Genomic DNA, 15,558 nt, shown 5'->3' with positions numbered 1-15,558 from the left:
GATAAACTTTTCTTAAATTTAGTCCCAGAATTAATTATTCCTTATTCCTTGTACCAAACGAGCCCTAAGGATATCTCTTCTTTGGGAGTATATGTTTTCTGTTGACCTTCGTGAATCCCAACTGTGCAGCTTGATTAGTTTGTTTATTGTTTCTTGAACAACAAATTGTGTGGGTCGTCGTGGTAGACAAATTCTACATTGTATTTTTTTCATGATAAGTACGATTTATTCAATTAGACTTGTTTATTTTAGAATATTATTTTCTAGTCTTTTTTTCATGTAAAATTATTAGACTTTTATTATGAAAACACTCTCAACAGCTGAGCAGAGACAGAGTCAAGATTTGAACCTTAAAGATTTAGGATTTTAGAACGACTTTAAGTGTTAATGACTGTATTCTAAATTTTTACATATTTAATAAATTTCTTAACAAGCAAAAATTACTGGGTCCGGCCGAGCTCATAGCTTGGCTCTGCCTCGACCCCTCAGCAACAGCTGAGGGCTGACAACGATCTATATTTGTCACTGCTCTTTAAAAATTTTTTTGATATCGAACTGATGTATGTAGAATAGTATTTCCAGGCCCTTTTAAGTCCACAGTCAGACTTGGTATGCTGACAATGACTCAAAAGCTTCTACTACGCAGTTGCACATTCAGTGTGATCTCTAAGTAATACATTTTTGGGAACTCATCACAGCAGAAAATTATAAGGTTTTCATAGTAGAATGACAGTTGAAAATTTGATGATACAGGGGGGAAAAGGAAGTAGAATACATTTTTCTTTTACAACTTCACCTCTAGAACGAGACAGATGCAATTATTTACAACTATAATCAAACTCAACATTGTATTTGGAGTTGGAGCTCATCCATTAAAACGATTGTGCCTCAATCTCAAGCACGTTGGGATCAGCTATATGAATTCTTATGTCAATGTCGCTCCATTTAAGCTCATCTCGGTTCAATATTTTACAAAATAAAATATAAATACCCTCTATGCAAAAGTTATCACCACACTAATCCCTTTCTTCTCTTAAACCTGTTTATACGATCTGTGCTCATCCGAGACTTCTCAGGTTTGTTTGACTTCTTTGTCTTATCAAGTCGGCTATCCAAACTGTTTCTGGAAATTTCTGGAAGGTCAGATGTGTTCGTGGCAGTAATTTCAGGAGGTTTGCTCTTGTTATCAGACTCTACAGATGTTTTATGAGAACCATCAGTGGCCGGTTTTGATTTGCCAAGACCAAGAACAAACTTTTTTAGATGTTTGATGTACACTGGGTAAAGCTCAAGATTGCAATGCCCACCTCCAGCAATCCACAACGGTTCATACTTCTCCTTGCATAGCTCATAGAGTTGTTTTCCATGGGAACAGTCAACAACTTCATCCTCCGTTCCCTAACACATGGAAATGTTAAAACATTCAATCGATAGGAAGAATTAGAGATTACTCAAAATTATGTTAGATTCAGATGATTCTTGCACTGTTGTAGAATCACTGTATTGGTAAGTGCGGCCACATGAACAAGCCCTAGATTTAGTTTCTATCCTTGATACATACATCAAGTTTATGATTGCAACATTGTGCAAAAGTGTTTCATTAGTCCAAAGGTTTGTTAGATAAGAAATTTGTTCCACTAGTTGCAGCTAAAGAAAAGCCAATCCTTTCTTTTTATAGACTTGGATTGTCTAAAAATGGTCGGTTGTGCTGCATTATATTGACATCTTTGGAGCTGGCTGAATTCCGATAACATTCTCTTCCCCTATGATCTTCTTAACCAGATTCAGATTGAACTATCTCCATAGCTTTCATACTTGGTGTTTAGGTAAGTGTATAAGCTTATTATCAACTGCAAGACATATCCAAACACCTAACTGTTCATTTATAAAATCAGCTTTAATCCTTAAAAGTGCTTTTCAGCACTTGATGCTTGTCAACTACCGTCAATCAGTTAATAAAAATAGGCTCTTAATAGAAAGATTTTCAAGGATCAATGCAAAAAATAAGCGTGTAACTAGCATATAAGTTCCTCAAACACTACTAAAAACAGCTTTTTCTGGCTGAAGATTACCGATCGAAAAACCGACCAAAAAATGCAAATATACTTTTTCAATTTTTTGACAAAACCGACCGAGTCGACTGTTTTTTTTAGCGCCAAAATGCTGAAATTGTTTTTCCAACCGAGTTGGACAGTACTGCGTCCCGTAAAAAATATTTTTCAAGAACCCGTCAGTCGATTTCCTATTTAAAAATTAAAAATGAAAAATCATATTCAGAAAACTGATCGAATCAAATCGGTTTTTGGTCAACTCATTTAAAACAATCTAATGAAATACTGGCCGACGCGGTCAATAATTTTATTTTTTAAGACAAGCGACCGAGTGGGTTGGTTATTTTTGCAAAATAAATGCAATTGAAGAGTATAAATAGAAAAACGTAAGCATTAGGCCAACAAGCACTAGTGGTCTAGTAGTAGAATAGTAGTTTGCCACAGTGGAGACCTCGGTTCCATTCCCAACTGGCGCATTTTATAATTGCATATTAAGAAAATGAATCAATCGGTATTTTAATTCTTTTTGTTCGAGTGTCAGAAATACCGGCATAAATAAAATTCAGTACACCGATTGCGTCGGTCGATTTTTGGTCGGTAATCCTTTAAAACCGACCGCTGCTTTCAGTCGGAAATGACCTTTTTTTAGTAGTGAAAACTTCCCGTGGCAAAGAAAATATAGTCAGATGAAAAGGAAACCCATGATCCATCAAAAAGCAAGTTTGTGGAGAGGGAACTACAATAACCGGACAAACTAGTAAGGGTTCCCTTCCCCCCAACCTCCTCCACCGATCCGCTAGGTCTTCATAAGTACACTGAAGCTTGTACGAGACTAATGAGGGCTCAGAGAAAAGGAGGAAGGGAAGGAAAATTACGGAATGCAAGGATTAAACAGTTAAAAGAAGAGAACTCACATGAATGACTAGAACAGGACAATTCACCATACTAATTTTGTCGACATTCTGAAAGAAATTGGAGCAAAAACGTCAGCCTGTACAAGTGGAAAGAGGAAAAACCACAAGACAAACTATAAGCAGTCAAGGGTTTAAGTTTACCTTATAAATGTCAAACCAATATGTGCGTTTGACAGGGTACAACACTCTTAGACCAGACAATATTGGACCATGTAAAACAACAGCTCTTAAATTGGGTGCCCGTGATGCAAGATCAACAGTCGGGCCGCTGCCAACAGATTGACCATACAGTATTAGCTGTTCATCTTTGACACCGTACTGCTCCTTTAGGCATTTATATACTGCATCAATGTCTGCGTACGTATTACACTCGGATGGCTGATTCAAAGAAAGGATAAATTTATCATATTAAGTGTAATAGTTGACAGCAATTAGCAGAATAATCCCATATGATAACCCAAACAATGTCCCAAGACTGGCATTCCCAGAAATAAAAGGCTTTCCACTGACACTTCCTTAGATATCAATTTTTTTTTCTTTTCAAGAAGTTCCTAGATATCTAGTTAAAACTCCAAACAAAGTTATTTATGATATTAAGGCAGAGAAGGACAAAAAGAAACAAAAGAAAGTGCCCGAAACAACATTCAAATTACACTTCTAGATGCCTAAACAACATTACTAGTTTCAGCATCTAAAAGCTAGAGCAATAGGGAAGCAAAGAAATGAGGGAAAAAGAGAAAGAGAAGTTATTCATGTATAGAACCCCATGATATGTCTTAGGGACACACAAGCGACATCCATTAAGATTTGTTGTAAAAATCAAGAATCAAGTTTTCTCGATCTTCACGGAGAAGTCAACTTGTGTTTATGTAGTTGATGTACAAATCCTAATGTTTCTTCCTTACTCACCTTAGATCTGTTAGGTATCCTCGAAAAATACGTCATTTATGACGTTTAGTTACTACTATAAAATATTTTTCAGAGAAAAGGAGGAAAATGACTTCCTAACTTAAATTTATGAGCAGAAGTTATTCCTAACTTGGAAAATGTTTAAAGAAAACTAGTAGGCATAAATCTAAGAAAAAAACAAGAAAAAAAGGACTAAAAAAAGATAGAGCTACATACAAAAATCCGGCATTTTTTTCCTTAAAGGAGGTTAAACAACATGTGATATGAATTTAAGTTATGCAATCTGATATTGTAAAGAAATTTTACACTATTAAAGTTTCATGTGAAATCTTTTTAATTGTCATGTTTGTGCTGTTATTATTATTTGTAGTATAACCTATATGATCATGAGATTAACTAGGACGAGTCAAATTAGGAGCCTCTACATGATCAAGCTATATTCATTGACCAATTACAGCTTGCACTTAAATTTTCTCAGATTATTATTTCTACAGTTAATTGGATTTGTTTTCAAGTACAATCTTTATTTAATGCATAGTCCAATCTATTACGACACAAGCCAAGAGTGTCGTTTAATAACTGGTTCCTCAACCAAGTAGACACCACAACGCGTGTATAAAACATTGCCAAATCTGTTCTTCACACTATTGCCTTTTGTCTGATACTAACTTCCAGGGACTTGGATCTTTAAGGTGGCTGAAGCTTGTACAGAAGGCTGCCTTTGTTGATAAACTAAAGACACAAATCTACCCTAACCCCCCCCCCCCCCCCCCCTAAAAAAAAAAAAAAAACCAAAACCCAAATAAAGAAGGGAAATCGCCATTGAATCATCATATAAATAGTGTTTCTGTGGTCATCAGTGCGATTCCTTTTATAATACTAGGCAGCTAAATGACCTCCAAGTTTGCGAAAAATTTCTTCTCCATAATTTGCATTCTGTTGGAGACTGATTTGCTTCGATAAGGCAACCATAAATCTCTCGTCAAACTGCGCATGACACATTATTTTTTGCAATCAGAGAAGAGATTTTATATGTTTATGATGCAAGATTCTCTCGTCATGAGTTCCTTAAGAGCTGATGTCTAGCATTATGTAGTAATATTGGTAAAGAAGGACAAGTAATATGAGGCCTGGAAGAGAGGTGAAAGAAGATTAACGTCTTCTAAGAGATAAACTAAATGGCTTTCCATGCAGACCCAAAGACTAAAAAGAAACGCATCAATCTGAAAATGACTGGGAAGAACTAAATACATATGATTTTGTTAGAAACTTTAGACAAGTTCAGAAGGGTAAAAATCAAAGTTGTAACACCCTACACCTTGAACAAGTATCTTTTTGGTCCTAGAGCTAGTTCGGGGAATAAAGATACTGTAAATACATAAAGCTCTTCCTACTTTAACAAGCAAGCAACAAACTTGAAACATGTGAAGGCAGTTAACTGTTTTTTCTTCTCTTGCCTGAATTATTCAAGAAGAATGAGAAAGAAATTGCCTACTTCATTTGAGAAAGGAAGTAGATTTCTAACCTTTCCACTGGACTGTCCATATCCAGAGTAATCATACCTAAAGAAGCACAGATGAGCAAGTCAGTGAAGTAAAGGAAACCAAGAAAAATAGCAATCCTACTGTTGAATATAACAAATTTAAAAACCAAAAAGTGAGGAGACAGGGGGGAGGGGGGGGGGGGTGTTAAAGCAAAAAATCATTTGAAATACATAGTTTGAGTGTTCGTATGATATTGTGTGTGCATCAAACTAAAGAAAAAAAAAATAGCACTATCATTTGCTGCTATACAAATCTCCTTCCCATTCCTTCGAAAGCTCTTCTACACCTATTCCTCCATGTGGTCCACATAAGTGCTTGTGGAGTCCCCTAGAAATATCTAGATTATGTCTTGCTTGAAAAGGCAGAAACATAGTTCATGTGGACTAAATGTTTCCAATCATAAGTAGCTTCCGAGAAAGTAGGTGCACTACTTCCGTTTCATTTTAAGTAAGGCAGCTCACTTGCAAAGGTTAAAAGTAAAATCTTTCAAACTGAAATAGGACACTGATTGGCTCATATTTTAAGAAAATAAAAGTTAGGATTCAAAAGTTACATACCATGTCATAGGATTTCAATTTTAACATATCCGAAACTAATAAAAGAATTACATTAAGGTAATCTTAGACTCTTAGAAACAAAATTATCACACATAGGTTGGGATACAAAAGCAGAACACTGTTCAGCAACATTCTGCTTTCATAAATTGACACCAATGTATGACTATGCCACAAGATATAAATGCATCCAAATGCAACCGTAAATAGGTCGAAAGATATAAAATCCATGAGTCTTCAAAGATCTCATTGAGTTAGAGTAGAAACACAACAATCTGGTAGCTTGAATCAAAACATGTGATCTCTTTCCAGGGCAAGAATCAACATATTCGCTTACTAAATCCACTTCACCATTAAAGGCAGTCATCTACTTCGTAATGAAACTAACATGTATACCATCAATGTTAGAAACTAACCACGGACTGAAAATTATAAGTTAATGTGAATATCGCCTCACATTAGAGAAAAAGAGGGGGAAGCTTACTCTAATTATCCAAAGGGATTCTTTCTTGATTGAATACCAACTTTCTCCTGAATCCTACTGTGCGTCCTTCTATAGGAGAACTAACATATAACACTGATAAATGACTTCAGTACATAAGTCTCTATTAGCTCTTGATCAAATACATTTACTTGCTGAAGAGGGTCATACATCCAACTTCTCCAATTCATATTCACTAAAATTATCATTTATCGTACAAGCTGTATCTAGGTTGGGGAAAAATCAACTAAACTGAAAAGAGAAAAGGAAACTCATTCTTTTCCTATCTTCCAACCAAAAAGTGTTGACTAGAAGTGCTCCTACAACTTGTGGAAGGTAAGGAGATGCCTTCCCCTTTAATTTCTGCAAACTGTTTTCGCACCTCGAAACCCACAGTGGTGGATGCAGTGTATTGGCAACAGGCCGAACCTTGTAGTTTCCGAAACTGAACAAGTGAAAAATTACTAAACTTTCAACAAATATTAAACTTTGAACCCATTATTTACAAAATACAGTGAACTACATTACATTAAGGTTAAACCCATCAAGTTTAAATCATCTATCCGCCTCTGCAAACCCATAAACACAAGGAAAAACTCTACTTGTTCCCCAAGGTCTCACTCGAAAAGGAAAAGAGTAAAGAACTTTTACCTCGCAGTAAGAACTACAACCGGTGTTTACACCAAAACAACGTACTTTAGCATGGTTAAGTAATCAATGAGGTGAAAATGCGCAACGATGAACGATAATTAGGCGATAAAGTATGGGGGTTTCGATAAACTTCACAGTTAAGGATCGAATAACACAGAAGAAGAAAAAATAAGCTGAAAATTGAGTAATTATACTAAAGAATTCTGCGGGATAATAATGGGACTTTTACTTTTACCCCATGAGATTGACCCGGAGACGGAGGCTCAATTCAACAAAGAGTTCGAACATTTGGCCCAAATCAGCAGCATTGCCATGCGAGTAAAGCATCGTAGTTGCGGGTGCCTTTGGGTGCTTCACGTATAACGCGACGACTTCGTTTCCACGGCGCGTGCGCAGCTTCAAAACGTCCACGTTTTCCCTCCTTGGTACCTCAGGTATGCATAGCTTGCCGCCACATGACTCGTCGGCGACAACCGTGTACGATGGCGGGTTCGGTGGGAAAAAGGCAAATTTCGCGGCGATGGATGACGTCACACCGCCCATACTACACAGGGCCTGAATAATAGCATAGGAAAACAGAAAAAATGGGAGGTGGAAATTATGAGATTGGGTGTGGTGGTGGTGAAGGGAGGCGCGTGGTTGGGGAAAGAGGGAGCTGCGCGTAGGTAGTTTGGTTGAAGAGGAGTTTGTTAGAAGGAATAAGGAGAGATGTTGAACGTTGGGAGTTTCAGATTTCTGTTATTTAGTGCGTGTTTGTGTGTGATAACTGACATGTCGTCGACTCACCCCTCCCTAACAGCGACATAATAAAACTTTAATACTACATATTTGTAAGGGTTTAATTAAGATTTAAGTTATACAAGTATGCATAAATAGTGCAAATAGTTGTTTATATTGTCGCCAGTGAATTTTAATTTGTAATATTAGGTCTATTACCACACATTTTTACTAGGTTATAAGTACTTGCTAAGGGGTCGTTTGGTTTGAATACGGTTTATACCGGGATAAGTTATGCTGGGATTAGTTATACCGGGATTGTTTTTTATCCACTGTTTGGTATGTTGTATTAAAAATGATAATTGCATAATTTTTAAGAAGAAGGTATAAGTTATCCCTGTATGGGTCCAAATTTGGCAACCACGACAGTTACCGAGTAGGACGAGGGACGAGGTTATCGTGACGCAACATCTGATGGTCGTCGTGATGAAGGACGACGACCAAGAGCAGTCAGTCGAGACGAGATGTCAACGGTAATTTAAACTTAGTAGGAGACAGTAAGAATATGCTTTTCGAATATTCTTTATGTTGTACTTCTTAGGATTTCTTGGGAGTTTGTCCCTTATAAATAGGAAGGGTTAGTAAAGAAAAGGGGATCCGGGCAAGAGAGACAAAAGAACACTTTGTAACAGATTCAACTGAGAGAATATACTAAAAAGGCCTTATTCATTGAATGCAAGAGATATACTTCATTGTTCTACATTGACAGGGTCCAAAGATTCCTCAATCATCTTATATCTCTTCTCTTTCTACTCTGTTACCGAGGAAAGAAGCTTTCCTAGAGATCTCAATAATTGGGTAGCAACTTCATATGATTACGCCTATCGCATTTACTTAAACTGATTGCATATTTATGTTGCTGCATATATGAACATTTAATCGACTAAAACATATTAACCAACGTCTTCCATTTTGTCTATTTTATCTATCATTTGATCTAGATTTATTATCCTTAACTAAGATTTACTCCTCTTCTCATCATTGATTGATTTAATCAAAATGTTCAATACTTTTTGGTCAAACAATTTGGCGCCGTCTGTGGGAAATTCTTTAATTAAGATTTTAGTTTCATCTAGATCATAGAAAGGGATAGCCATCTCTTCCCAGCTTGGCATAAACTAACAATGGCAGGAAAAAGAGATGCAAGGTTACAAGCAATAGCAGGTGTCACAGCCAACATCCTGAACACCATCAATGAAGACGGCAGGGATGACAACGAAAACGTGACACCAAACGCTATACCTGGGAGAGACACTTCACCTCCCCCGCACGAAAGCGTAACTGCTTCGCGCAAAAAAGAAGCCTCCACGTCTACAACAGGAGAGGAACCACAGGCGGTAAAAAGACTACTGGAAGAGTGGCTAACAGACACTCTGAACAACATACTTGATAAACCCGCTAAAAGGGAGGATAAATACATTGCACACATAGATGTCATGACATTCGGTGACGAACAAGATGCCCCCTGCACATGTAACACTCATATTACTGTTGACGCAGGTAATGACGCACTCACAGCCATCCTAAAGAAAATGGAGGAAATGGAAATGAGAATAAGGCACTACGTAACCAGATGGAGGAGCATCAAGAAAGAGTCGACAAAATACCAGGCGCCCCAAAGTTGTTACCAAAACGGGACGTTGGTCGGTTCATCGAGCAACCATACAACGAGGAAGCAGCCCCCCACGCCATTCCAAAAACCTTCAAAATGCCACCATACCTGAAGATATATGACGGTACTACAGACCTAGAAGATCATATCATCCACTACGTCACAGCCATAAAAGGCAACAATCTCTCGAAAGAACAAGTACCATCAGTGCTACTGAAAAAATTCGGCGAAACCCTAACAGGGGGAGCCCTAACCTGGTACTCGCAACTACTAGCACGGTCAATAGCAATGTTCAAAGAAATGGCAGACAAGTTTGTCACCGCTCACGCAGGAGCTAAAAAAGCGGAAGCCAGGGTAAACGACATATTCGCCGTAAGGCAGACACACGACGAGGGACTCAGGGACTTCCTGGCCCGGTTTAACAGGGTGAGAATGAGCTTGCCGAATGTGTCAGAGGGGATGGCGGTAGCAGCCTTCCAGAACGGGTTAAGCAGGAATGGGTCGAGAGCGACTAGAAAGCTTAAGCAGGCTCATGAAATGCCCTCCCACCACTTGGGAAGAAATCCACAACACCTATTGCGCCGAGGTAAGGGCCGACGAGGATGACCTCAATGGCCCGATCCAACGACTGACGTCAGTTCAAGCTGAAGCGAGGAAAGATCGTCGCAATGACAGTCGAAGGGATCAGTTGGGACCCCGTCTCGACCGAGAAAGACATAGCCCTACATCAGAACATCCATCCCACCTCCTCCGCGGCACACAAATGCCCCTCCTCGACATACCACGCCATACCGAAACGAAAGAGGTATGCCTTCGCTCTTATCTACTCACAATTTTTGTGTTTCTCCTTCAGAAATAGTGTACGCACTAGAGAAGCTCGGCCCAAAAGTACAATGGCCGCAAAAGATGAAGTCTGACCCGAGCACCCAGAAGTCGAACGTTCTTTGCGAATTCCACTAGGAAAGGGGGTCATAAAATCGAGGATTGCATAGGTCTGCGCCAGGAGGTAGTGAGAATGCTAAATAAAGGACACCTGAAAGAACTACTGAGCGACCGAGGACGAGCTAACTCTGACCGTGGACGCGAACAACCCCAAGGACCTCCAAAACTGCCCTCTCTCGCTCGTACCAGACAGATGATCATCGACAAAGGCGATGACACAACAATCAACCATGTAAAGTTCACCACTACACACAAACTCAAACACTCGATCACTCATGAACGGTATGATGACCTCGAAGATAGTATCATCTTCGATAAGTCAGATACCGACAGTTTGTCTTTCCATCCCTACGATGCTCTTGTTATCACTTTACGTATTGCAGATACTGATGTAAAAGAATAATGGTGGATGACGGAAGCGGCACATGTATTATCCATCCTCGAGTCCTCGTACAGATGAGACTTGAAAATAAGATAATACCGCGTTGCATAACACTAACGTGTTTTAATAATGTAGTCGAGCGAACTTCTAGAGAGATAGTGCTACCCGTTCTAGCCGGAGGAGTCACCCTGGAAACAACGTTTCACGTCATGGACCAAGATACAACCTACAACGCTATCATAGGGAGCCCATGGATAGACACCATGCGAGCAGTCCCGTCAAGTCTCTATCAAGTAATCAAGTTTCCTACTCCAAAAGGGGGTATTCAGCATCCGAGGCGAACAACGCACCGCACAAGAATGATATCGCATCGCCCAGGATTGCGCACATACCCAATAACTAAAAGGAGCAAGCGCGGAAGCATAGCAATCAGCGATGTTGGGAACCAAACTCGACGTACAAACAGACAAAATCAAGGATCCCGACATCGTGGAAGTCTCCGAGTCAACCATAGAAGATCTCGATCCCGTCCAACTAGACGACAAGGACAACATAAAAAAGGCTTATATAGGGCACAATCTCTCAGAACCATGTAAGTTTCATAAATTCTTAACTGACAGTGTCGATTTGTTTGTCTTCTCCCATTGAGATATGCTAGGCATCCCGAAAGACATCGCCACGCAAAACTGAATGTTGACCCCATATATCCGCCAGTGCAGCAAATGAGGAAGAAGTTCAACGCCGCAATCAACGAGGCCGTCAGTGAAGAAGTTGATAAGCTGCTCGCCAATGGCTCCGTCCGGGAGTCAAAATATCCCCAGTTGGTCGCCAATGTGGTCATGGTGAAGAAGAAAATCGAGAAGTGGCGGATGTGTGTTGATTTCACGGACCTAAACAAGGCATGCCCAAAGGACTCCTTCCCATTGCCACACATCGACCAACTCATCAACGCAACAGCAGGACACGAGTTGCTAAGCTTCTTGGATGCCTACTCGGGTTACAACCAGATCCTCATGGGGGAAGAGGACTAAGAGAAAACTACTTTCATCATTTACCAAGGAACGTACTGTTACAGAGTAATGCCGTTTGGACTGAAAAATGCGGGGGCAACATACCAAAGGTTAGTCACCAAGATGTTTAATGATCAACTTGGCAAAACAAAGAAAGTCTACATCGATGACTTGCTGGTTAAATTGAAAAGGGATGAGGACCACATCGATCACCTGAAAGAAGCCTTCGACATTCTGAGGCGGAACGTCATGAAACTAAACCCCAAAAAATGCTCCTTCGGCATAACCTTGGGAAAATTTCTCGGTTTCTTGGTATCACAAAGAGGCATCGAGGTCCATCCAGACCAGATCAAGGCCATCGAAGGAATACCGAAATGTTAACCAGCAAAAAGCAGGTACAAAAATTGGCGGGTCGGATAGCTGCCCTTTCAAGGTTCATCTCACGGTCATCGGATAGATGCCATAAATTTTTTAATGTGCTAAATAAAGACAACGGTCTCGAGTGGAATTTGGAATGTGTCGACGCCCTAAGAAAACTGAAAACATACTTGTCCTCGCCGCCATTACTCGCCAAGGCAGATCCAGGTGAATGCCTCCTTGTCTACCTAGCCATCTCTGAAGTCGCGGTAAGCGTAGTTTTGGTCCGCGAAAACAAAGGTACGCAATCTCCGATTTACTATATCAGCAAAACCTAAATTGATGCCGAAAGAAGGTATCACCGCCTCGAAAAATTGGCTCTGGCGTTGGTCATAGCTTCACGGAAGCTTAGACCATATTTCCAATATCACTCCATAAAGGTGGTAACGACTTTTACCCTCAGGAGCATCCTGCACAAACTTGAATTGTTGGGTAGATTGGCCAAATGGGCCATAGAATTGAGCAAGAACGATATAACATATCAACCGAGAACTACGATAAAGTTGCAAGTACTAGCTGATTTTGTCGCCGATCTCAGCGCAGAAATACTGCCCAAGGTCGAGCAAGAAGCGGTTCGCACCTCCCCTGGACAACCCAGCCTCTGGGTCCTCTACACCGACAACGCATCTAATGCGTCTCGATCTGGATTGGTACTAGTACTTGAAGTCCCAACAGGCGAAGTGATTCGCCAATCCATAGGGTGTCCCAAAATGACTAACAATGAGGTCGAGTATGAGGTCGTAATTGCAGGATTGAAACTGGCCCTCAAGTATAGTGCACGACGGGTCATCCTCCGCTGCGACTCTCAACTCGTTGTAAACAAAGTTACCGGGACTTTCCAAATAAAGGAGCAGAGGATACAGAAATACCAGACGGAAATCCATAAGCTGCTACCAGAATTTGACGAATGCTAACTCGACCAGATACCCGGGGCGCAAAACATCGAAGCAGACGGTCTCGCCAAACTAGCGGCAACAACCAAAAATATCACCAAGGAAAACGTGGTCACCCTCCTCCACTCATCAATAGACCAAGTCGAGGTACATTCTATAAATTTAACTTGCGACTGGCGCAACCGCATCATAACATATTTGCAGGAGGGAGCACTCCCGCAAGACAAAAAAGAAGCCAAAAAGCTTCGAATATGCATACGGTAAAAAGAGTCGATTTGTGGTCATTAAGGCACCTCGAAAAGACCACTCCTAGAAGGCTTGAAGTTCAGCTCGGAGTTCGACCCCGAGGTTTCTTAATGCTCGACCTCGAGGCAACGCAAAGCAGCGGTTATGATGCACTAACGGGAAGTTCCCAAGGCATATGACTAAAGCTGACCTAGTCTACTAGGCTAGTCCAAGCCCATACAGTGGCATTAAATAGCTGTGCCAACTACATGTCTTTTCAATAAATGCATTTTGTACTATGTTAGGATTTCCCCTAATATATAAAGGGGATCCTGGTCAATTTTGTAAAAGGGAGAAGTTAAATATACAACCCACCACATTCAATAGAAGAACATTCTCTGCTCTCTAACTCAAATATACTCTCTATTTGATTCTATTGCTCACATTTATTGTCTTATTTATGTTTATCACATTTCATTAATTATTCTTCATTTATTGCTTATTATTGGTCATAAAGAGCCGCCATCAAATTTATCATAACTGTTAAATCCTTCATCGACTGCCCTTAGCCGGGCATCCGACTCGACCTCAAGGCCCCGTATACGCCAGCTCGAGGCCCCGATTTCTAGCCATTCGATTTGATTACTACACTATCTACAAGCTCTTATCTTATCTTCTAATCTTTCACTTATCATCTATTGCCTAACAACTAGCATAAAAATAGATCACATATTTTTAAAACCACAAAATCAAATCTAATTGTTATTACCATTTTCAAGGTAAACAGTTAAAAGTAATAGTGATTGTTTTCCTGCTGGTTTACTACATAACGCAAGTTATCTTTCATACTTTTTCTTGTCCAAGATCTTTGATTTCAGGTCAAAATGTCTACCTCAGTAAACGTAGATGAAAACAACGGTCTTGAGGACCATGGAGAGAATGGTGTAGCTGTTCCTGCTGCTGGTGTACCACCACGAAACCCTGAGGATGCACCAGAACCAATTTCCGTGGACGTGGTCTTGTGCAATGCTCAACACGTCTAGATAAGCTCCCACACCTACAGGAGTATACATCAAGAAAACCAATAGGAAGCCCAAAAAATCCCGGCTCAGGAAGAACAAGGGATTAGCCTTCATGTTATCTTCGAGATGTTACAGGCACAACAGTTGGCGATTGCTTAGCTGAAAGCCACCAGAAAACTCCCAGCACAGTATCACCGGAAATAGCTCCCCAAGCCGAGCAGGTACCAGAAAAATCAAGCAACAACGGGTCTGCAGCCGACCCCGCCATCATAAAGATGCTCCAGGACCTCACAAAGAGGATCGAGTCGGGCGAGAAAAAGATAGAAGCCAACGACAAGAAGGTAGAGACATACAGTTCTAGGGTTTATCAAATTCCAGGCGCACCCCCGATCCTGAAGGGTGTAGATTCAAAGAAGTTCATACAAAAGCCGTTCCCACAAGAAGCGGCTCCTAAACCCATTTCAAAGAAGTTCAGAATGCCCGACCTTCCGAAGTACAAAGGAACCTCGGACCCCAACGAGCATGTCACTGCTTACACTTGTGCAGTGAAGGGCAATGACCTAAAGGAAGATGAGATCGAATCCGTCCTACTAAAGAAATTCGGAGAGACGTTTTCAAAAGGGGCGATGATGTGGTATCACAACCTAACCCCAAACTCGATAGACTCGTTTTCCATGCCGGCAGATTCCTTCATAAAGGCGCATGCTGGTGCCATCAAGGTAGCTACAAGGAAATCCGACGTCTTCAAAACAAGCAAAGGGAGAATGAGATGTTGCGAGAGTTCGTGTCTCGCTTTCAAATGGAACGAATGGAATTACCACCAGTCTCCGATGACTGGGAAGTGCAGGCCTTCACTTAAGGCTTGAATGAGCAAAGCTCGGTAGCTTCGAAGTAGCTGAAGCAGAACTTGATTGAATATCCCGCCGCGACTTGGTCGGATGTCCACAACCGATACCAATCAAATATCAGAGTCGAGGACGACCAACTAGGAGCCCCTCGGGCTCGCTATATCCTAGTAGGCTTCCGGCAAAGGAGCCAAGGCCAAACAAAGAAAGATACCAACCATACACCGAAGATAGAAGAAACTCCCCAAGGCGCAACATACCCCGAATGACCGAAGGATGGATCGAGGTCAGAATCCTCGGGGACTCGTGAGCAGATCCAGATTCGATAG

General features: G+C 40.6%; 1 protein-coding gene across 1 annotated transcript; it reads right to left on the bottom strand.

Moving 5' to 3' along the window:
* Positions 1–695: 695 nt before the first annotated feature.
* Positions 696–7,915, bottom strand: LOC109239455 (protein ABHD17B-like). The gene is made up of 5 exons (XM_019406023.1): positions 7,340–7,915; positions 5,400–5,436; positions 3,107–3,343; positions 2,966–3,013; positions 696–1,398 (listed from the first exon to the last, which is right to left on the bottom strand). The coding sequence occupies exons 1-5, from the start codon at positions 7,645–7,647 to the stop codon at positions 1,009–1,011; spliced, it is 1,020 nt and encodes a 339-aa protein (XP_019261568.1). The 5' UTR covers positions 7,648–7,915; the 3' UTR covers positions 696–1,008.
* Positions 7,916–15,558: the final 7,643 nt, after the last annotated feature.

The sequence above is a fragment of the Nicotiana attenuata genome, unplaced genomic scaffold (genome assembly GCF_001879085.1).
Source record: "Nicotiana attenuata strain UT unplaced genomic scaffold, NIATTr2, whole genome shotgun sequence".
NCBI lineage: Eukaryota > Viridiplantae > Streptophyta > Magnoliopsida > Solanales > Solanaceae > Nicotiana > Nicotiana attenuata.
Note: the sequence above shows the minus strand (reverse complement) of the source record. Positions and strands in the feature narration are given on the sequence as shown.